Source organism: Aethalodelphis obliquidens, unplaced genomic scaffold (genome assembly GCF_003676395.1).
Source record: "Aethalodelphis obliquidens isolate GAN/ISIS:26980383/991018 unplaced genomic scaffold, ASM367639v1 scaffold7, whole genome shotgun sequence".
Taxonomy (NCBI): Eukaryota; Metazoa; Chordata; class Mammalia; order Artiodactyla; family Delphinidae; genus Aethalodelphis; species Aethalodelphis obliquidens.
In genome coordinates this window covers 53,207,511-53,230,702 of record NW_020837951.1, presented here as the reverse complement: position 1 = coordinate 53,230,702, position 23,192 = coordinate 53,207,511, and the positions used below count along the sequence as shown (strand labels likewise).

At 42.3% G+C, this 23,192-nt stretch overlaps 1 protein-coding gene and 1 pseudogene across 7 annotated transcripts in view; both read left to right on the top strand.

The window, feature by feature from the left end:
• LOC113620093 (histone-arginine methyltransferase CARM1-like) overlaps positions 1–23,192 on the top strand; it is a 271,720-nt gene that overhangs the window by 179,411 nt on the left and 69,117 nt on the right. For all 7 annotated transcript variants that reach the window (XM_027105782.1, XM_027105781.1, XM_027105777.1 and 4 more), the window contains one exon: positions 360–470. In XM_027105782.1, coding sequence (XP_026961583.1) covers positions 360–470 — 111 coding nt within the window. The remainder of the gene's footprint in view (positions 1–359; positions 471–23,192) is intronic.
• On the top strand, positions 6,225–16,212 carry LOC113619361 (pancreatic progenitor cell differentiation and proliferation factor pseudogene; annotated as a pseudogene).

Below are 23,192 nucleotides of genomic sequence, written 5' to 3'. Positions count from 1 at the left end.
AAGCAAATTCATTCATGACCCACTACTTTTCTTGGCCCTAAACATCCTAAAAGTAAACCATGTTACAAAGAAACTGTAGTAATAATAACAATCATTTGAAAAACACCAATTATACACTAAGTGCTTTGTATACACTTCATACTAATCCCCACAGTAAACCTTAAAAGGTGGGTATTATTAACCCCATTTAACATAGGAGAAAAAGAAGTCTCACAGAGATTCATAACTTGGCCAAGGTAAGACCACTTGTAAAAATCAAAGCTAGTACTTTGATCACAGTGCTCAAAGTTGGCATGATGCCAACAGCTAAGCTCCGGTTTGCGTTTTCACCCCTTTTTTGTCTTTTCCTTTCCTTCCAGGTTGTTCTGGATGTTGGCTGTGGATCAGGAATACTGTCATTTTTTGCTGTACAGGCCGGAGCTCGGAGAGTCTATGCAGTTGAGGCCAGTTCAGTAGCACAGTATGCTGAGGTAAGTGGTTGTATTTTTACAGCAATTACTAACTAGGTCTTCAGTAAACTTCAGGAGACTAAGTGATGGACCTTTCACGTAGGTCATTTTAGAAGAATTTTTGTTTTACCAGTCTGATTTTTTTTTCCTGTTGGGATGTTACTCCTGAAAGAGCCCGCCTTCACTGTAGTGATGGATATGAAAACAATTATTTTAAAAATTTCTTCACGATACTAAAATTATAACAGAACTTTCTTGGGCCTGGGGGAGATGAATGCTGTCTTATCTTTAATGACCTACTGAGGTGAGGAGTCAGACATCCCTGGAGCTAGGTTTATTTTTTTTCTTACATGCTGTACTGACAATAACTGCACCACTCACTTTAAATTTCAATTTTGGTTTAAGGGACTGTTGCTACATGATTGTAGTTGGAGCATGGGCAGATGTCTGTGCTTCTTTTTCAGATTTCAGGTTCTGATTAGAGGACAGGGAGATGCTTTGTTTTAAATATGGTACTCCATTATCCTTATAAAATGTGTACACATATTGGAGAATAAGTCAAGAGTCAAGTAATAATAGCTTTCAGTAATATTTGGATCTAATAACAACCCAGTCGAGCTGCAGAGCTGGATGTGTGTGTGCACGCACATGCACAGGGTCATGTGCTTGTCATCCACACCTGGAGGAGGCCTGCATGTAAATGAGGGACAGAATGGCAGATCGAGAGGGAAGCCTGGCTGCTGCTCTGAGGAGCATCCTGAAACTTTCCTCCGACCTGGGACAAGTGCTAGCACTGAGTGATGGTTGGGTTTGGATTGAATGACCCAGAAGGGGCCAGAGGCCAGTAGACAGTATGGCATGTTCGGAAGGAAAGACTGCCAGGGCCTGATGGCTGGCATGTTCTTACACTCTCTTCTTCCAACAAGTCTTGGATAAAATATTTTTGGTCATTTGCTTACGTACCAATTCTTAAGAGTCATTTTTATTAACTATTAGGTGCACACAAAAGAATATTTGTAAAATGTGTACATTTTAATATTTGAAAAATGTGTACATTTGTAAAATGTGTCAAGAATAACAATACAATGAATGTGTGTCCACTACGTCTTTTTTTTTGGCCACGCCACGTGGCTTGCGGGAGCTTAGTTCCCTCACCAGGGATCAAACCCATGTCCCCTGCAGTGGAAATGTTGAGTCTTAACCACTGGACAGCCAGGGAAGTCCCAACTATGTCTTTTAAGAGATAGGCCATTAGCATTTCCATTAAAGGTTCATGTGTCTTGTCTTGATCGTGTCTCTTTTCTGCCCTAAATAGAGGTAACCACTATCTTGAAATTTTGTTAATCACATTCTCACTGTTCTTTATAGTTTTACCGCATATGTTTCTGTCCCTAGAAACATATCCTTTATGAACTTTCCATAAATGGAATCGTAATGTATGTATCCTGTAATTTGCTTTTTTCACCCAGCATGATGCTCCTGAGGGTCATTTTGTTGATGCATACAGCCCTTGTTTATTCCTCTTCAAGTGCTGGATAGTGTTCTATTATATGAAACGCGCAGTGCACTGAGCTGTTGACGGACTTTTGATGGCTTCCATTATAAAAGTATTTTTATGAATATTCTTATACACACTCCCCACTGCATCTGTGCTGGAGTTTCTCAGTATATACCCAAGAGTAGAATTGTTGGGTAATAGGGCATGTATACCTTCACCTCTGTTCTGTGATGCCAAATTGTTTTCCAGAGTGGTTCCAATTTTTACTCCCTGCAGCAGTTAATGAGAGTGCCATTGTTCTCCAACTTTGGCAACACTTGATATTGTCAGGCTTTGGAATTCTTGCCAATCTGGTGTTTATTACATAATTGTGGTTTTAATTTGTATTTTCTACTCACTAATGATTTTGAGTATCTTTGCACAGTGTTTGGCCATTTGTACTTTCTCTTCTGTGAAATACCTGTTCCAATTTTTTTGACAGTTTTTCTTTTGACTAATTCATTTGTAGAAATGATTTCTATATTCTGGATATTAATTCTATTCAGTTATACATGTGAAAAATGTCTTCACCCAGTTTTGTACCTCACTTTTTCTCTTTATGGAGTTCTAAATAAGATTTAAATGTGGAATTCTAAATAAGAAAAGAGGAAGGGCTTCCCTGGTGGCACAGTTGTTGAGAGTCCGCCTGCCGATGCAGGGGACACGGGTTCGTGCTCCGGTCCGGGAAGATCCCACATGCCGCGGAGCGGCTGGGCCCGTGAGTCATGGCCGCTGAGCCTGTGCGTCTGGAGCCTGTGCTCCGCAGCGGGAGAGGCCACAACAGTGAGAGGCCCGTGTACCGCAAAAAAAAAAAAAAAAAAAAAGAATGCATTCAGGGCCAGGGATGGTTAGAATCTTCTCAAAGCATGGCTTTAAGGACAGCCTGGTCCCTCCTGATGGAAACCATGGCTTCTGCCGCGCTCCTGGCTGTTGCCATGGGTGTCATGAGATGTCCCCCCGTGGGCCAGGCCTTTCACCCTTGCAGAGGATGATCTGCACCAGCTCTTGGTTTCTGCTTCTTCTGCTGACACTCGTCTGTACAATTTGTGGGTGGCAAAGGAGAGTGTAAGCAGCACACGAAAGATTTTCACTCCAAGAATAGGCCTCAGTAGCCTCTCGGCACACAGTACATGGTGCTACTTTCCACCTTTTCATTAGTTGGTAATTGAACCAGCAGACATTTAATTCTTTTCTCTGGAGTCTTCATTAAATTGCTCAGAAAATATCAAATTGTAACAAGAAAGAAAAATGTATAAATTTAACTACCATTTCCTGTCCGTGGATTCTTCTCATGAAAGGCTTCTGGACTTTAAGTAAACAACGTTTTCAGCTTGCATAGAATTCAGTTTCAGTCGCATTCGGTGGCTCAAACTGATTTTGTAAGGGCTGACCTCAGATGACTAGATGATGCGAATGACTCCTTGTCTGCAGGGCATGCACATTTAGTCATTTTCTGCAGGATGGTCATGAACCTGCCCAGGTACAGCCATATGCTTTCACCCTGGGCCACATCTGACATTTCTGGGTTAGTGACAAGAGATCATTCTTGTTCAAGTAACAGGGCAGAACTAAAGATCTCCCGTGGGTTCCCAACCCATGAGCCTGCCCACCTCTAAAGGGCAGCTATCTCTTGCTCTTTTTTTCTTTTCTTATTATGAAACATAAAGCTGAAGCCCTCAGATCATATAGACCAAATGGGGAAAAAAGGCATTAATCCAATCTATACATATATATATATATATAAAATATATATATATATATATATATATAGTCAAGGGGAGGCTGTTTCTTAACTTAAAATTGTGCACGAATGCATGTCACGTGTCTCCATATAGATGATAAATTCCTTGAAGGGCCAGGAGATTAAAAGACTATGAGGGTAAGCAATCATGAATAGATTTATGTGTTGTAGTCAATTTAAACTTACAACAAAGCTCTCTGGCTCTTAGATTTAACAATGTTCATAATAATTATTGGGCCACTTAACAATTAGACTTTACTAGCACACAGTTCCTATATATGCTTCATTAGGAAGACTTTTAAGGAGTCAGACCAAGTATTTCTACGTCATGGGTGGTGGAAGTAAAGGCAGGTGGCATTGGAGCTATTGTGACGCTGCCTTTCTAGACCTGCTGGATTCATAATCTAGGGCTGCTCTGTCCAGTATGGTAGCCACTAGACGTGTGGCTCTTTACACGTAAATATAAACTAATTTTTAAAATATCTTTATTGTAATATAATTGCTTTACAATGTTGTGTTACTTTCTGCTCTACAACAAAGTGAATCAGCTATATGTATACACATATTCCCATATCTCCTCCCTCTTGTGTCTCCCTCCCACACTCCCTATCCCACCCCTCTAGGTGGACACAAAGCACCGAGCTGATCTCCCTGTGCTGTGCGGCTGCTTCCCACTAGCTATCTGTTTTACATTTGGTAGTGTATGTATGTCAATGCTACTCTCTTACTTCGTCCAAATTAAATTTCTTAGTCGCACGAGCTGCCTTTCAAGTGCTCAGTAGACACAAGTAGCTAGTGGCTGTCATATTGAACAGTGAAAATACAGAATATGTCCCTCATCAAAGAAAGTTCTAGTGGGTAGCACTGATGAAGAGGACACAGGTGGCCATACATCACTTTTCTGGCATGTGATGGCCAGGCTGGTGGCTGTGTTCCCTGCCAGGTATTGGCAGCCATGGCTAGGTCAGACTGGTTCGATGTTAGGTGAGGCAGCCCTCCCCAATCCCTCTTGCTCTGGGCATTGTTTATCTTTCCCTTATTTATGTGTAAGATCTGGCATAGAACAGGTTCCCTAGGAAACAGACTCTAATGCACATATTTGCATGCAGGAAGTTGATTGCAGAAGGCTCTCAGGAACCTGACCTATGAAGGAAATAAGATAGAATTGGGTAGAGGGGTTAAGCTGAAAGGTAGTTGGAATAAAGGGCTCAGGCAATCCCACAGGGAATTCTTGAGCTGGGGAAACCCATCAGAGTTGAACCACCTGAGGCAAGGGCCTTTATATTTCACATTTTTAAGTATACACTTCCTCAGGAAGGAGTGTGACTTTGGGTAAGGTGGCTCTCTTGGGCCGAGGGAAGTTCGTAGACCAAAATTCAGCTGAGAGGCATCATCTGCCGGCATTTTCAGCAGCTGGGAGAATGCTGCCTTGGTCCTGAAGGATCTTTACGGTACGCCACAGCAAGCACTACAAAATCAAGATGCAGGATCCTAGCTTTGATCTGTAGACAGGAAGCTGATGGAGAATAAAGATCTAATAGTAAATCAAGGAAGAGGGTTGAATTGGTGGAGCAAGTGGGATGATACTGAAAGCACAGGCAAGACCACAGGGTAAATTTGTTACGTGTGCTTTAGGGGTGGGCAACACTGTTCTAGAAACTCAGTCCATCATCTGATCTGATGTGCTTTGTACTATTCTAAGGTCTGTGAGGACACAGAATACATATAAGATGTGATTTCTCTCCTCAAGTAGTTTGTCATCCAATTGGATTTCACACAAGTGAGATTCTTACCATAGGACAGTGAATGCCAAGTGCATCTGAATGGCAGAGACGAGAAGTATCACCGCAAGGAACAATTCCCATCAGCTGGGCTGGTTATGGAACCATCAGAGAAGAGTTGCAATCTGACTTGAATCCTTAAGGATGAAGAGAAATGAAATGCTCCTCTTCTCCTTTTTCACCTCTTACAGCCAACAATGAGATTTTTTAAAAACCCTTGGATTTTTATGGGATTCCTCACCTTAAATATGTTGATAATCTCTTCACAAATGCTTTGAAGGCCATTTGTTGAAAAGATACTTCTAATTTTTAATCTTGAACACTAGAAAGACTGTATACTTTGAAGTTTTCTAATGTGAGTTTATCCTTTGAGCTAGTATTTTTCTCTAATTTCTTCAGTGTCTCCGATAGCTAACTTCTCCATTGTCACTCTCCCACAGACACCAAAAGCCTGAGTCACCAAATTCCATCCAGCCCATCAACACTTCTTTGTTTTTGAACTGACAATAAAGTTAAAAGGTGGCAATAGCTAACCTGTTAAGGAAATAATAATACACGTTTTGCATAGTTGAAGTTTTAGAATTTAGGTTGCATTTCCACATCTATAAACTCATAGTTCTTCAGGAAGAGTTTTTGAGGTGCTTGGAGCAGATAATATCATCTCCCCGTTACAGATGAGGAAGAACCTTGGAGAAGTTAGGTCATGAGGATGGGACATGGCTCATGAGACCCAGTCCTTCAGTGCCACCTCCTTCTTCAGCATCCAGGTAAGCAGTGACTAGTGGTGTCTTTGGAGGTGAAGAGACGAATGTGTTTGTCTAGAAGCTGGAGCACTTACCCCTGTAGATAGTTCATACAGGAGCCAGGAGGAAAAACATCTTTTTCTTCTGAAGAAATCTATTGTGGGGACTTCCCTGGTGGCGCAGTGGTTAAGAATCCACCTGCCAGTGCAGCGGACATGAGTTCGATTCTTGGTCCGGGAAGATCCCACATGCCTCAGAGCAACTAAGCCCATGTGTCACAACTACTGAGCCTGTACTCTAGAGCCCATGAGGCACAACTACTGAGCCCGCGTGCCACAACTACTGAAGCCTGCGCTCCTAGAGCCCGTGCTCTGCACCAAGAGAAGCCACCGCAATAAGAAGCCCATGCACTGCAATGAAGAGTAGCCCCGGCTCACCGCAACTAGAGAAAGCCTGCACGCAGCAACGAAGACCCATCACAGCCAAAAATAAATAAAAAAAAAAAAAATGAAATCTTTTGTGAAGCACTTAAACAGGCAGATAGGTCTGCCATGTAAGAAGGAAACCTTCCTCCATTGGCAAAATCAACTAGAAACACACTTAACAGAGGAGCAGTTTAAAGTAGTCCACGTGGAATGCCACCCCATTTGCCACAAAACCCCACCTAGGAAATAACCCTTCTTGTAGCTGGATTGGTGATGGATGAGGCAAGAAGGCGACTTGGGAGAGAATATTGATGCCTCTTCATCTCACTCAGTACTCTCTTTCCAGTAGGGGAGGCACTAAACACCTTTGCCAGGATTAGAATTGATGATGCAGGTTCTGGAATCACACAGTGTGGGGTTTTATCCTTGATCCACAGCCTAATGGCCATGTGACCTTGACAAGTGTATTAGTTTCCTAATTGCTGCTGTAACAAATTAACACAAACTCAGTGGCTTAAAACAGTACATATTTATTACCTTACAGTTCTGGAAGTCAGAAATCTGAAATGGGTTTTATGGGGTAAAATCAAGGTGTTACACAACTGTGTCCTTTCTGGGGGTTCTAAGGGAGAGTCCATTCTCTGCCTTTTCCAGCCTTTTAGAGGCTGCCCACATTACTTGGCTGGTGGCTGCATCACTCTTACTTCTGAATCATCACTTCTTCTCTGACTCTGACCCTTCTGCTTCTGTCATATAAAGATCCTTGCAATTATATTGGCCCACTAGGATAATCCACGATAATCTCTCCATCTCAAGACCCTTAATTTAGTCACATTTACAAAGTCCTTTTGCCATGTAAAGTAACATGTTCCCAAGTGTTCAGGGAGTAGGATGTAGACACTTCTGAAAGGCCATTCTGCCTACCATCCCAAATTACCTGATCTTTCTCTACTTCATTTTCTTCAGCTATAAAATTATAGGTAATAATAGTCCCTTGTGAAGATATTATGAAAATTGAATGAGAAAATCAATATAAGCATTAGTACAGTGCCTGACATGCTCTAGCTATTGTTATCACCGTCATGGTTATTAGCAGTATCATTATGGTGTCTCATTTCATCCATGTCTCTGTACAAATCAACTGAACGGATATCATAGAAGAGGAATGCCAGGCACAGTGGGAAGCATGGGGCCAGGCAGAGCATGTTTTTCAAGAGTGTGTGTTTAAATTGCATTTTGAAATTTCCTTATTAGTCCTTTTTATTTTTTGAATGTTTCAATAAAACTATTGATGAATACTGTAATGTAATTTTATTTAATGTAATTTTAGTTAATTTTCATGTGTCAAGTTATATCATTCTTCGTTTTATTTTTCCTAATCTTTTAAAAATCTAAAAACCATTCTTAGCTTGCAGGCCATGCAAAAAAGAGGTCATGGGCCAGATCGGCCTGTGGGTAGTAGTGGTGACGCCTGGTCTAACATAACCCTAATTCATTAAAAAAAAATTTGTTTTAGTTGATTACCTAGTGTGTATCAGGTCTTACGCTAGCCACTGTAATGGCTAACAAGATAGACATGGTTCCTGTCCTCATGGAGCTCATGACATAATAACCACACATATATAATTAGAAACTGTCAGTAGTGGTTGAGAACCACTGGAATTTTGTAACATCAGGGATGAAACAGCCCCTAAAATGTATTTCCCACAGTGTTTTTGAAGGATGCATCAAGGAGACCCTTCGGGGGCTGAATTAGAGAGGGAAAGGAGCTTGAACAGCAGCAGTGAGCCTACCCGCCCCAAGCCTCCTAAAGTGAGAGCAACACCCTCTTTTTACAATGATGGATAAACGTTATTACATCTAATTTAGTAAATAGCCAGAAAGACTAAAAGCTTAATAACAAATGTATTCTGCACTCCATTGAGACTTGGTTAAAAACAACTTGACTGGTTTTTTTCTTCCTTTCACTTTTTAAAAAGTTTGCTTTTATTTTTATCCTCAATTTTCTTTTTTTTCCAGTTTTATTGAGAAATAGTTGACATACATCACTGTATAAGAATAAGGTGTACAACATGATGGTCTGATTTACATATATTGTGAAATGATTACCACAAGAGGTTAGTTAACATTCATCATCTAATATAGATACAATAAAAAGAAAAGGAAGATTTCTCCTTGTGATGAGAACTCTAACAATTTACTCTCAACAACTTTCCTATATATCATACCACGGTATTAATTGTAGTCATCATGTTGTATATTACATCCTTAGTACTTATTTATCTTATAACTGGAAGTTTGACCTTTTGACCACCTTCTTCCAATTCCTCCACCAGCCCCCCACGTCTAGTAACCACAAATCTGATCTCTTTTTCTATGAGTTTGGTGGGGTTGTTCTTGTTGTTTGGGTTTTTCTTTTAGATTCTACATATAAGTGAGATCATACAGTATTTGTCTTTCTCTATCTGAGGCATAATGCCTTCAAGGTCCATCCTTGTTGTCACAAACGGTAGGATTTCCTCATTTCTTATGGCTGAATAATATTCCATTATTTATAGATAGATAGGTAGATAGATAGATCACAACTTCATTATATAGTCATCCATTGATGGTCACTTAGCTTGTTTCGTTTTTTGGCTATTGTAGATAATGCTTCAGTGAACGTGGAAATGCAGATATCTTTTTTTTTTTTTTTTTTTTGTGGTACATGGGCCTCTCACTGCTGTGGCCTCTCCCGTTGCAGAGCACAGGCTCCGGACGCGCAGGCTCAGCAGCCATGGCTCACGGGCCCAGCCTCTCCGTGGCATGTGGGATCTTCCCGGACCGGGGCACGAACCCATGTCCCCTGCATCGGCAGGTGGACTCTCAACCACTGCACCACCAGGGAAGCCCCAGATATCTTTTTGAGACAGTGGTTTTGTTTCCTTTAACCCCCCCCCCTTTTTTGCTTGATTGAAGCATACTTGATATTTTTAAATTGCACACACACTTGAAGTGTATACATCTTGAAGAATTTGATGTATGCATGATCCATGATACCATCACTAGAACCAAGTTACTAAACATATCCATCACCTGCAAAAATTTCCTTGTGTTCTTCTGTTTTTGTTTTTTTTTGATAACACTTTACATGAGATCTATCCTCTTAACATATTTTAAAGTACACAGTGCTGCCTTGTTAAGTATAGGTGCTGTGTTGTACAGTAGGTCTCTAGAACTTACTTATCTTGTATAACAGAAACTTTATACCCATTGAAAAACAATTCTCCATTTCTCCCTCCCCTAGCAACGCTGTTCTATTTTCTGCTTCAATGAGTTGGGCTGCTTTACATACTTCATGTAAGGGGAATCATACAGTATTCTTCCTTCTGTGATTGACTTATTTCACTTAGCATTATGTCCTCTAGGTTCATTTATGTTGTAGCAAATGGCAGGATTTCCTTCTTTTTTTAAGGCTGGATAATATTCCATTGTATGCATATACCACATTTTCTATTGTGAATAACGCAGCAATGAACACAAGTGCAGATATATCTTCAAGGTCCTGATTTCGCTTCTTGTGGATATACACTCAGAATTGAAATTCATAGATCCTACGGTAGTTCTATTTCTAATTTTTTGTGGGAACTCCAGTTTTCCATAGTGGCTGCACCATTTTATATTCCCACCAACAATGTATAAGGAGGGTTCCAATTTTTCCACATCCTCACCAACTTATTTTTTTGCTATTACTTGTAAAAAGCCATCCTATTTAAGGTGATGTCTCATGGTGATTTTGACCTGCATTTCCCTGATGGTTAGGAGAGCAATACCCCTTTTATCTGTTTTACTTACTGGGTTTCTGGATCAACTTTTATTTAAAGAAGGGTCTGGAGGCTAAAAGAAAACCTTCTGAAGCTGATGTCCAATTCCTTCAAATTCCAGAGGGGGCCTAGATAAGTAAGGGTTTTGCCCACATCTACAGTTGCCTTTCTTCTGCTGTGGGAAACTGTCCTTAGTTCCAACATTGATGCGTCTTCATATCTAAACCATAACCCACGCAGCTCCTTAGCTCACTTCGCAGCTTCTGAAATCTACTTTCCTTAAGACAAGAGTCTCAGCTCACAGCCACTCACCTTCTTGTCCCTCTCTTCCTTCCTAGCAGCCCCCACAGTGCAGAGTTGCTGTTGGCCCCCATTTCAGGGCCAGTTTGATTCTGGCCGTGAGAAGAGAGAAGCAGTGTCTTTGCAGAAAGTGTTTGTTGACCTGAAGCATTTTTCTGCGGTGGCAGCTACACATTTTAGGGGAATTGTGATTTAGGCTACACGTTTTCTTGACAAGCAGAGCAGGGAAGGTGGTACAGACTGTAACTTAAATTTGTCCAAATAAGAAAGGTGTCATTTGAACTCTCCTGGGGAGTGAAACTAACAAGCATTCAGATGGTTGATTACTAGTGGTTGCTAACAATGTCTTGATGTCTTAGAACTAACTCCCTTCAGCTCTAGCTGTGAATTTGCTTCACACTCCCATCCCCACCCCAACTTTACTTTCCCCAGCCAGTTCCAGGTAGCTCAAGAGTTTCACCCTATAGGAAGTCCCACAAGAGAGGGAAAAAAAACAGTATCGGTGTTTAGCAGTGTGAGACCCTTGGAAGACCAGAGCAATGCCTGAAGAGGAAAAAATTCAGTCACATCAACAGGTGGGTTCCGCACACGATGCTAAGTAATCACTTTGAGTCCTCATTTTCCGCAGGATTGATGAATCCTCTTTCGCTCTGGCTGATGGTTTGGCCATCGTGTAGCCTCAGATTGGTGTCCAATCTTGCTCTTTTCATCTACTGTAGCTGAGGAAATGATAACTGGTTTTGCCACCTGGGTTACCTTTTAATGATCTGAAAGACCACAAGGAGCCGCCATTTCTTTTGTGCAGCTCCTCACTCAGCAACCTAATAGCCATCTGAAAAGAGCTTTCTTGAAAAGAAAAAAGTCTGCTCCTCTCAGGCAGAGGCAATAATACCGCACGATTCTCTGATTAAACTGTCACACTGCGAGTATTACTGGGCATCTGACCTGCTTGAAACGGACTTACCGCTGAGGCTTCTTGGTATTTGCACTGCTGCTTTTCTGCCAACAAGCCATGAAATGACAGATGAGTGTCCCTAAACTTTAGTGTGGACGGCAAGTAAAGTGCCCAAGAAACTGCTGGGGCCCAGCCACCTCCTGGGGCAGTGCTGGAAGGGGAAATGTGTTTTTCTTTAGGGTCACCCTCTGTGGAAATGAACTTCAATCACGGGTGAAACTAAAGCCAGCACCACAGGATACGTGAAACTGGAGCAAAAACATGCAGCACAGTCTCCCCTCGGCCCCAGCAAACAGGCAGCCTCTGCTGACAGGTATCGAACTTGGAACTGAAAGCAGGAAATTGTTCTCTCTCCTCCCAAGATTCTTTTAAAAAATAAAACATTTTAAACCTCAAAACCACCATAATGTATTTCAAAAAGCAACTTCCTGTGTGTTGGAGTGGCTAGTACTTCAGGCAGGGACCTGGTCCTTACAGTGGTTACGTATGTGCAAAGCTCTGCCTGTGTATCCTGATTGGTGTACATTTTTAGCTATCCCATCAACATATATTTATATATAGATAAGTTTATTTTGAAAACTATGTATGTACTATTGTACTCACATATTATGTACATTATAAACATACTCCAAAGTTAAAATGATGAGATCCCACTATACACCCGCACATAGCTAAAGTTTAAAAGACTGACGACAAAGCCAGTTGGACCTGCATACATCGTTGGTGATAATGTAAAATGACATAAGAACTTTTGAGAATAATTGGACAGTTTCTCTTAAAGTTAAAAATGCACTCCCCCTGTGACCCAGCAGTTCCACTCCTTGGTGGTTACCTAAATGAAGTAAGGAATTTCTTTGTGGAATATATGTTTCCACAGAGATTTGTATATGAAAAGCTAGAAGCAACCCAAATGTCCATCAGCAGATGAAAGGACAAGCCGGTTGTAATAGTACATCCAAACAATGGAATGCTATTAAGTAATACAAATTGATAAACTCCTTTTATACATAATAATATGGATGAATCTCAAAAATACTATGCTGAGTAAAAGAAGCCGGATACAAAAGAGCATATTAATTTATTCATATGAAATACTGAAGTAGGCAGAACTAATCTAATAGAGAAAAGCACAGCAGTGGTTGCCTGAGGGTAGGTGGTGGCGAGTGGGGTGAAGGAGGGGTCAGGATTGACCGTGAAGGAAATCGGGGGTGCTGGATATTTTCTATATCTTGATTGTGGTGGTAGTTACTTGGGTACACATATTTATTAAAACATATTAAACTATATACACTTAAAATGAGTGTGTTTCATTGTATTTAAATTGTTCAACAAGCATTCAGTAAACATGCTTTTTAAAAAACAAAAGTAAAGTTCTGTTCACTTTTGTACTGGAAGTCTTAGTTCGTGCAGTAATATAAGAACTGGGAATAAAATGCACGAAAAGGGAGGAAAAGATGAGACAAGGATGAAAATCAATGATACTTTAAAACATATGTATTTCACTAATAGCACACAAAAACCTATAGAGTTGTGTGATTTTAAATATTGATTTAATATTTGGTGATAATGTGATTTAAAAGTCTGGTTCTATATTAAATATATTTAGGGCTGTTGCTGCTGGGTGGAAAACATACAAATACATGTAAATTAAAATGGAAGAAGGGCAAAATAATTTGAGCTAAATAAATCACAATACTCAATTTTTAACCCATCTACCATTATGCAACGCGAATGGTAGTTGTGTTGAAGAGAGTTGAAGCAGCCTGTGCAAGACCATAGCTAAGTAGATGGTAGATCCAGCCTTTCCCCCAGACAGACACTGATATCAGAGCCTACACACTTTTATTTTTTTTTTTTTTTGCTGCCTGCTTGGAGTTTATTTTCTGCTTGGTGCAAGGCACAGGGTTATGGGCTGTCAGTAAGGCTCTCATGTGGCTTGGATAGTAGAGTGGGGTCTTCTCAACTTCCTTTTTGGTGTTTTGCTGTTTTGATAATTTAAAAAACCCAACTGCTTCCATTGGCTGCAGCCTGCTTAGTCTGGGGGAGGGGAAGGAGGGGCGGGGCTCTGAGAAGCCTAGTCTGGTTCTGTATTAAATATATTTAGGGGTGTTGCTGCTGGGTGGAAAACATACAAATACATGGAAATTAAAATGGAAGAAGGGCAAAATAATTTGAACTAAATAAATCACAATACTCAATTTTTAACCCATCTACCATTATGCAACGCAAATAAAATTTAGTTAATACATATCTCTTTTCTCTGATAGTCAATCAAAAAGTCTTACAAACTAATCAGAAGGTGTTACATTTTTAAGAACTAGGTTTAAAATTATTAAAATTCTTCTTTTGGAAGATTTTTAAGCAAATTAGAAAATCATACTTCCAAGTTTTAAAAATTTTTCCGATCTGAGACTTTTTATATCGTTTTCAGAAATGAAATCATGAAGCCATGAAATATCCCGAAACAACAATTTTCAAAATGTTCTTTCCATAGCATGACTTTCTCTTGAAAACTTGTTCCTCCCTCATTCATTACTAAAAGTCATCTTTGAAAGGGCAAATTAAGTTTATTTTTTCAAAAGTGCCTGCTGGTAGAATAATTCTGACAGCTACATGTCATCATAGAAAATTTCAGCAAATTACAGCTCTTGTCTTTAACAAGAAAATTCCATGATTCATTTGTAAGTGGAGCAGCTCTTATAAATACTTGCTATGAAATAGCCAGCAAAGGCTCATTGCTGTAAAAATTTCCCAGGACATCCCTATGTTATTACAAAGTACTATAAACAGTGTACTATCTCGTAAAGGCTTTCTTAAAAAACATAAAATTATTCACATCGATGACATCCCATAGCCCATGTGGACTTCTTACTTAAACTTTTTGTCTTTAATAACTTACTGATATATGATGCCGTGAAGGAATTTCACGTGTGGAGCTATCTCTGAAACATTCTCTTTATGTGAATTTTTTAGAAATTGGCACCAAAATAACTGCTCCATCAGTGGTTACATGTACAGTTTTCCCATACATTGATATTATTAAAGATCATGAATCTTCTTTAGTACCTGGTTTCTTTAGTGGGCGCTCAGAAAAACAGTTGATCTCGTACCTGTTTTTGAAACAGAATCTAGAATTTAACATAACTTACGTTAGGAACATCTGTAGAATCTAGAATTTAACATAACTTACATTAGGAACATCTGTATTTAATACAAACGTAGCAAACCTTCCACATAGCATATTTTTTCTGAATTGTTTCTTAAAATCATCAACAATGTTTTCTCGGAGTTGTCAATAATATTTGCTAATAGATGAATGCATTTTACTTTTTTGCTATATTGTTTCTATGTATTATTTCAGTCGTTTTTACCACAGCAGGAAGAACCAGTATTTCTCCTTGATGTGTGGCTTTGATCATTTGTTATTATGTAAGGAACCTCAGAAATGGCATATAAAGCTTGGAGAAATTTTCTGCAGAACTGGATTGAGTAATGTATTCCTTTAAACAGTTGTTCAAAAAAAAAAGAATTGTAAAAGTTTGTCTACGTATCTCAGATGATAAGCTGTTTAAAAATGTCTTACAAATCCAGATGCTTTTTACTAGCACCATATATAACCTTAAGGTGAGCTTTGTTGTGAATGATATTGGGTGTAAATATATATTTCAAAAAGTTTTCTTTGTAATTTTGAATCTTTTAAGCTTTCTTCTTGTAAGAATTAAATATCCATTATTTTTGCATGGATCTAACAAGAGCTAGTAATGAGAAGGGTCAGGTCTGCCACTGTCTTGTGTGCTTGTTTCTGTATGATGACTATAGGGGTACGTCTGGGATGTCCTGGACCCTGAAAGAGGGTGACAGGGTGCTATGTCGGAAGAAAATGGGTTACTGGAGCTCCTCAGTTTGCTTTAACCCCCTCCCCCACCTCCGCTGCCAGTCCTGTGATTGGCATATAAAATAGAGATCACGAGTGTAGGCTCTGGGCCCCGTGCCTCTGGGTCGTGGAGCGGCCGCCCGCGGTCTCCTGCGCAGATGGGCCCCGTGGCCTAGCGCCCCCCTCCCCAACGCCGAGGCCCGCGAGGGGTCGCCCCCGAGGTTTCCACCAACCCACGAGGACGAGCGCGGCAGCCATCCCCTCCCGCAGCTCGCTCGTGGCCACCCACGACTACTGCCGGCGCCGCCTAGGCTCCACTTCCAGTTCACAGCTCCTGCGGAAGCCCTTCCCTTCCACCCTGTCTCCCCAAAGCCCACCCTGGACACCGGTGGGCTGGCTGCTTTTTCGGGAAGTGCGCTCTCCCATTCGTGGCCACAGTGTTGGAGTCTCGCCAGCACTCAGAATCTGCCCAGGCCTCCACCGGCAGTGATCACCTGTGACCTGTCTCGGGACGCCGTGGGCAAGCAGCAGCCTGGCGGCCAGCCTGACAAAACCCGCGGCCGGCCCCCGTCCTGAAGGGCCACCGCCAGCTGCCAGGCTTCCTTCCGAGGCTCTAGGCTTCTCAGAGCCCCGCCCCTCCTTCCCCTGCCCCAGACTAAGCAGACTGCAGCCAATGGAAGCAGTTGGGTTCTTTAATATCAAAACAGCAAAACACCAAAAAGGAAGTTGAGAAGACCCCATTCTTTACTATCCAAGCCACATGAGAGCCTTACTGACAGCCCATAACCCTGTGCCTTGCACCAAGTAGAAAATAAACTCCAAGCAGACAGCAAAAAAAAAAAAGTGTGTAGGCTCTGATATCAGTGTCTGTATGGGGGAAAGGCTGGCTCTACCATCTCCTTAGCTATGGTTTTGCACAGGCTGCTTCAACTCTCTGCACTTTGGTTTCCTCATTTGTACAATGAGGTTATTAATAATAGTACATCTGATTATCTGTTCCTTTCCCTCTTTCTCCGTATGCAGCACATCAGATCTAGCAAGCTCTTCCTTCAAAATATATCCTGAATCCACCCACTGTTCCCCACTCCCCTCCAGGCAAAGCCGTCTCTTACCCAGAAGAGCAGATTAGACTCCTAACTAGTCTTCTTGCTGCTCTCCATTTCCCTTTTGTTCTGTTTTGCACATTGCGGCCTGAGTAATTCTTTAAAAGGATATGTCAGAACCTGGCACTCCTCTGCTCAAACCTTCCAGAGGCTTCCCAGACTAGCCTGAGTTGAGTCCAGAGTCCTTCCCACCGGCCTCCCCCCTGCCCCCGTCCCCGACCACGTTTCCTACCACACTTCCCCTCACTCACTCTGCCCCAGCCTTTCTGCCTTTATTGCTCTTCTCTGAAGGAACAGGCACACTTCCTATTCCTCCTGGTCTTTGCTCTCACTGTTCCATCTTACAGGAAAATCCTTCCCCCAAGCGACCACAGGGCTGGCACTCATTCCACAGTTCTCCTCAAACGTTAACGTAGAACCGAGGTCTTCCCTGATCTCTCAGTGAAGAAGCACCTTCCTTTGGACCATTCGGTATTCCTTTACCCGCTTTATGTTCACTAATGGCACTTTTATACCCTAAGATATTTCAAATCAATAGCCTGCTTGTCTGTCTCCTACCACTAGCCCAGTTTCTCTTAGTCTGGGCTGATCTTGCCTCCCTGGGGACATTTATCAGTGTCTAGAGACGTTTTGGGTTGTCTTATTGGGAGAAAGGGGTAGAGGGCAGGGATGCTGCTAAGCACCTCAAATGCTCCAGACAAAAGCCCCCAACAAAGCATTATCTGGCTCCAGACGTCAATAATGCTGACATAAGCAGCCGCACTGTAGAATAGAAGGGCTGTGAGAGCAGAGACCTGGTCTGTGTTGTCGCCATTGTCCACAGTGGTTACAACTGTGCTTGGCACATAGGAGGTGCACAGTACATTTCTGTCGAGTAGATGAATACAATGAGAGTGTGTAAACCATTCAGCATAGAGTCTGCAAACGGAACTCTTCCCTTTAACGTCGAACAGATGTTTATTGAGCGTCACAGCGTGCCAGGCACTGTGCTAACTTTTGAGGATATAACAGTGAGTACGATATCCTAGGTCTCTGCTCTCATTAAGGCTCCCTTTTAGTGGACGTTAATGTTAGCTGTTCTTGTTTTTAGCTTGGTTATTGTTTATATCAGTCATTCTGGCACTACCTACGGTTTTCCATGAGACTATGGTTCGTTTTGTTGTGTTGTGTTATGGTTTTTATTTTTCAGCGATACTTTGGAAAACTTAGAGAGCTTAGATTTACCACAAGCAGCCTGGCATAGTGTAAATAAGGACTGTAGAACTTGGAATCAAACAGCCTAGGTTGATATATGGGCTGTAGCATTTAATGTAGGTGTATCTGTCAGGATAGGCAAGGCTTTTTCTTCAAGGTTCTGTTACAGTAACAAAAAACTCCAACTTCTGGGGCCTAACAACAACAAAAGGTTTATTTTTTTGCTCCCATGTCCATGGCTATGGCTTATTTTATTGACTAAAGCAACTCGCATGACCAAGCCTGACGGGAATGGGTCACAGGAAGGGGAAGAGGATATTTGTGAACAATAGGAAAACAGTTTGGTTTCTTCAGCTTCAAAGATAAGTCTAATTTTGTAAAATCTGTTAGTCAGGCTTTAGGTTGCAAATCACAGAAGTATGACTCACATTGGCTTAAGAGAAAAAAGAATTTATTGCCTCACATAACCAGGGAGTCCAGAGGGGAAGTGGTTAGCCATCCAAATGAGGTTCGTTCTCTCTCTCTCTTTGTCTCCCTGTCTCTCCCCCCCTTTCTCTCCCTCTCTCTCTCCTCCCCCACTCTACCTCTGCTTCCTTCTCTCTATGTTGGATTTATGCTCCTACCATAGACAGTCCATCTACATGTGGAGGGGAGGACCAGCAGCAGCCTCTGAATAACATCCTTTCAGATGCATGACTCAGAAGACAAGCAACCTTCTCCCCCAGGTCTACGTTGAAAAAATCTCGGGAAAGGATTTTGATTAGTCTAGCTACCTATCCTTCTGATCATTGTTGTCCGGGGAATGGGAGTGCTGCGATTGCCTGGCCTGGGTCCCAGGCCCACTTCTGTGGCTTGGACGGTGGGGGGAAGCTGGCTGGAATTGGCAGCCTCACCAGCATTGCAGGATCAGAATAGGGGAGGAAGAATTGCCCAGAAATTCCCAGGAAGAGCAGGTCCTGCTCAGGTGAAATCAACGCAAGGCTCAAACACATACCCGCCTGGCTCTAAATAAGATAAAGCATGTGAAAGCCTTTTGCAAGCCGTGAAGCATCGTCCAAATGCTACTGGCTGTTCTTACTCCAAGTTGAACACAAAGCCCCATTATTTACAAGGGTACGTTAATGCTTTGGGCAGGCCAGCATTGTTCCACACGCTTACTTAGGTGAAAGTAAAGTTGCAGTAAACAGGCAAGAGGTTACTAGCAAATCGCAGTCAGTGGCAAACACCGTTTAGTATTAAACCTAGAAATGGCTGCTTGTTACTTTGGAATGAGGTTGCACCTGCCAGACAACAGCTTTATGGTGACACTGTGAATAGTTCTGCAGTATGCATTTGCTGAGTGCTACTATGACCCCGGCTTGGTGCTAGGGGATATTCTGGAAGAATAAGACACAGCCCCTCTCCTGGAGAAATGTTTCACTCTGAGCAGATCCCAGTAGCTCCAAATATGCAGATTATATCAAGGAAGGATCAGGACAAATTGAATTTTTCACTTTCCTCCTGATGCCTTGACAGCCTATTTCTCATACTTACTGAATGATGTTTAATTTAATTCGTGTGCTTGAGGCAGCACGCTCTGCGTTGCAGCCGTGCACAGTTTGTTTGAAAGGGCTTTCGTGGCAAGGCCAAAGGCAGGAAGCACACTACCATGGTACCTTGATGAATGGATCCCTTGGGAAGGAAGCACCTTTATAATGAAGTCACAAAGGAAATCTTCATAAATCCTTGGAAGCTCAGTAGCAAGTGGGTGTGAGTGCAAACAGAAATACTTGCACAACGACCCTGTTGAAGGTGGATAAGGCCAATGCTAGGCAGGGTGTTTAAAAATCTTACTGCTGTGTCTCCAGGCGCCATCTCTATAGCCGTCTTCCCACGCACACACACATGCACACACACGTACGCACACACTGCATTCGTCTCTGTTGTGAACACTCCTCCTGCTTCCAGAGCCCAATGCCTCCTGCTTTTCCAGCCAAAACAGGGAAGAAGAAATAACTCACTTTCCCTTGTTGGTTGATCAGCTGGGTTACTCTTGTGTTACTGAATTTCACCCTCTTAATCCCTTTGCATTTTAGGCCTTGAACTCTAACTGGGATAAATGACAGCTTCTGAGAAAACGAATATGTGTGTTGGGGAGATGGGCAAGGTGTTTGGAATCACACTTAACCTTATTGTGACAACAGTCCTAAAGGTGAGTCTGATTCAGTCTTTATAGTAAGAGGAGGGGACGGTGATAAGAGCCATCTCTCTGGAGCCTCCCGCTTCCCAGAGCCTTAATTGGCTGGGGGCTTTGTCCCACAGCTGGCATGCAGAAAGGCCCAGTCTCTTGATCTTGACTCTCTTCCAGGAACCAGAGCTGCCCCAGAGACAGAGAGGATTCACTGACAAATATGTCCTTTTCCTTTTCCTATATCACCTGTACATTAGTTTCCTTGGGCTGCCATAACAAAGTACCACAGACTGAGTGGTTTCAACAACAGCAATTCATTGTCTCACAGTTCTGGAGGCTAGAGGTCCAAGATCGAGGTGTCAGCGGGGTCGGTTTCTTCTGGGGCCTCTTTCCTTAACTTGTAGACAGCTGTCTTGTCCCTGTGTCTTCCCATGGACTTTTCTCTGTGTGTGTCTCTGTCAGGACTAGGGTCTGTGTTTGTGTGTGGATTAGGGCCCACCCTAATGACCTCATTTTAACTTAATTACCTCCTTAAGGCCCCTCTCTCCAAATACAGCACATCTGAGGTGCTAGGGGGTTAGGACTCTTAACATATGAACTTGGGGGGTGGGGGAGGTACACAATTAGCCCATAACAACTCACCTCCCTCTCCTTATCCTGACAAGTGGCCTGGCCCCTTCCCCTCCCTTAACTGCCTGACCCAGGCAGACTTGGCTGTCCCAGCTCCCTAGTGGCCAGGTGTGTGGAACCAGAGAAAAGAACTAAATGGTTTCCCCCCAAAAAAGCTGGAGACAAAGCCAAGAAGCCCTTGAAGCAGGGGGTGGAAAGCCTGGCAGGTGTGAGATGGTCATAGAAGCTGAGGTTTAGATCTGAGGAGTAAGGCAGCCAGAGTGGACATGAATGAGGAGCAAGAAATCAGCGTGGTGACAAGAGGGTGGCCTGGGCTAGCAGCAGAGGCGGCAGGCTCTAGCCCAGGGCTGCTTTCTAGACGTTAGTGGCACTAATCCAGCCTTACATGGTTTATTCGACATCTGGGCCTTCTCTTCCTTGCCTTGCCATCTCCAGTTTGTGATTTTGTGATGTTATACTCGTTGTTTTCTCTGCTCAGAATCTCCTCCTACACCAGTGTTAACCTCATAGCTCCTGCGTGACCTTCTGGATTTTATAAACTTGTGATGTCAGGCCTCCCTAATTCAGTACATTTTCATTTAGCTGTTCAGAGATCCAACTAGATTATTAAGTTCCATGAAAATAGAGACACACCTTACACTTTTTGAGTCTCTACAGTTGTAAGTTCTCAACAAGTGCTTTATGGAATGAATGTTTTGTATTAAGTTACTCAACATCTTTCTTTGAACTGACTTGGCTTATATGTCCCTTATGTGGCTCTCTTTCTGCCTTATATGTAAGGAAGTGTATGGTGTTTAGCTCAATGCTTTAAATAGTGTAAGCAGTTTAGTGAAAAGGTTATGAATGCAGACTCCGGCACCAGACTGCTTGGGTTTCTGTTCATGTTTTATTGGCTTGGTGACTCTATTGGCTTGCTAAGGCTGCTGTAACAAAGTACCACTGGGTAGCTTAAACATGGATTTATTGTCTCAGTTCCGGAGGCTAGGAGACTGAGATCAAGGTGTCGGCTGGACTGGTTCCTTACGACAGTTACGAGGGTGAATGCGTTCCATGCCTTTCTCCTAGCATCTGGTGGTGTGCTGGAATCTTTGGCGTTCCTTGGCTTCTGCTGTAGCAACCCAATCTCTGCCTACATCTTCACATGGTGTTCTCTCTGCGTGCATGCTGGCGTCCAAATTTCCCTTGTTTGATAAGGAGACCAGTCATGTTGGATTAGGGGCCCACCCCACTCCAATGACTTCAACCTGACTTAATTACATCTGCAACAACTGTATTTCCACGTAAGGTCACATTCAGAGGTACTGGTGATTAGGACTTCAGCCATATTAATTAAGGGGGGGAGAGACAATCAACCTGTCACAGTGACCCTTGGCAAATTACCTAGTTTCCTTTTCCACATTAGCAAAATAGAATTAAAAATATAGCCTACTTTGTAGAGATATTGTGATTAAACAAATGAATATATTAGGCACTTGAGATAGTGCAAAACATAAGTAATCCCTGCATCAGCCTTAGCTGTTATTTTTGGCCGTGTGTATGTCTGTCTCCTTCACTAACCTGTAGTGGCCAGGGCCTCTGCTTGGTCGTATTTGTAATGCTCTGCCGTCATGTAGTACAACAGAGCAGAGCACTTTGTGCCTGATACCTAATCTTTGAACTGATTGGTTAAACCAAACGTAGGGACAATTCGGAGTGATACTGGGGCTGGAATTAAAAGTCCATCTGGCTTTGTGAGATAGTATATTTGGTAGATTACACTTTATCATGCCATTCGCATAGTTGGGTCCCAAAAGGCTTGCCCTGGGAAGTATTTGAAACCCCTCCCCTTTCTTGATCTCTTCCTGAGGTTTCTGGCTTTCTTAGAAATGCTTAGGGAATTTGGTATTACATATACAAATGCTGTGTTTTGTATCCAGGTATAGAGAGAGCATTCAGCCTGAGTGGCTTACCTTTATTTATTAGCATAATTGAGTGCTGCAGTTCTGTGGTTTTCTACTCTACTCCTTTGTGGTATTATCAGTGCAAGTCAGGAAAAAGAAGGTAAGAGCAATGTGACATTTCTTCCTCAGAGGCCAGGCTGGGCCATCTGGCAATCTTTAAATCTGGGTGCCAGGTTGAATAACATGCTTTGGGTGACTTTTTAAATGTATTATTCAGGGTAGATGTTGTTTTAACCTCTGTGTTTCACACAACTTCCTAGCTTGTAGGAATCTTTCCTGTCCTTTGCTTGAAAATTATATGGAACACAGCCCACTAGAGACTAATAAATCAGCAGGAGAATTCCTCAGCTGGTCTGCATAGCAGCTAGTGATGGAGAAGGTGGTTGAATTATCTGCGCAAAGCCAGGACAAGGAAACGATGTGCAAGTGTCATTCAGCAAATCTGTGAGGCACAGTCTGGATCCTGACTGATCTAGCAACTTGGATCTTCCTCCTGATGGGGGACAGTGAGTTCAGCTTCTAGCCTTGACTGGGTTGCTCCTTGGTT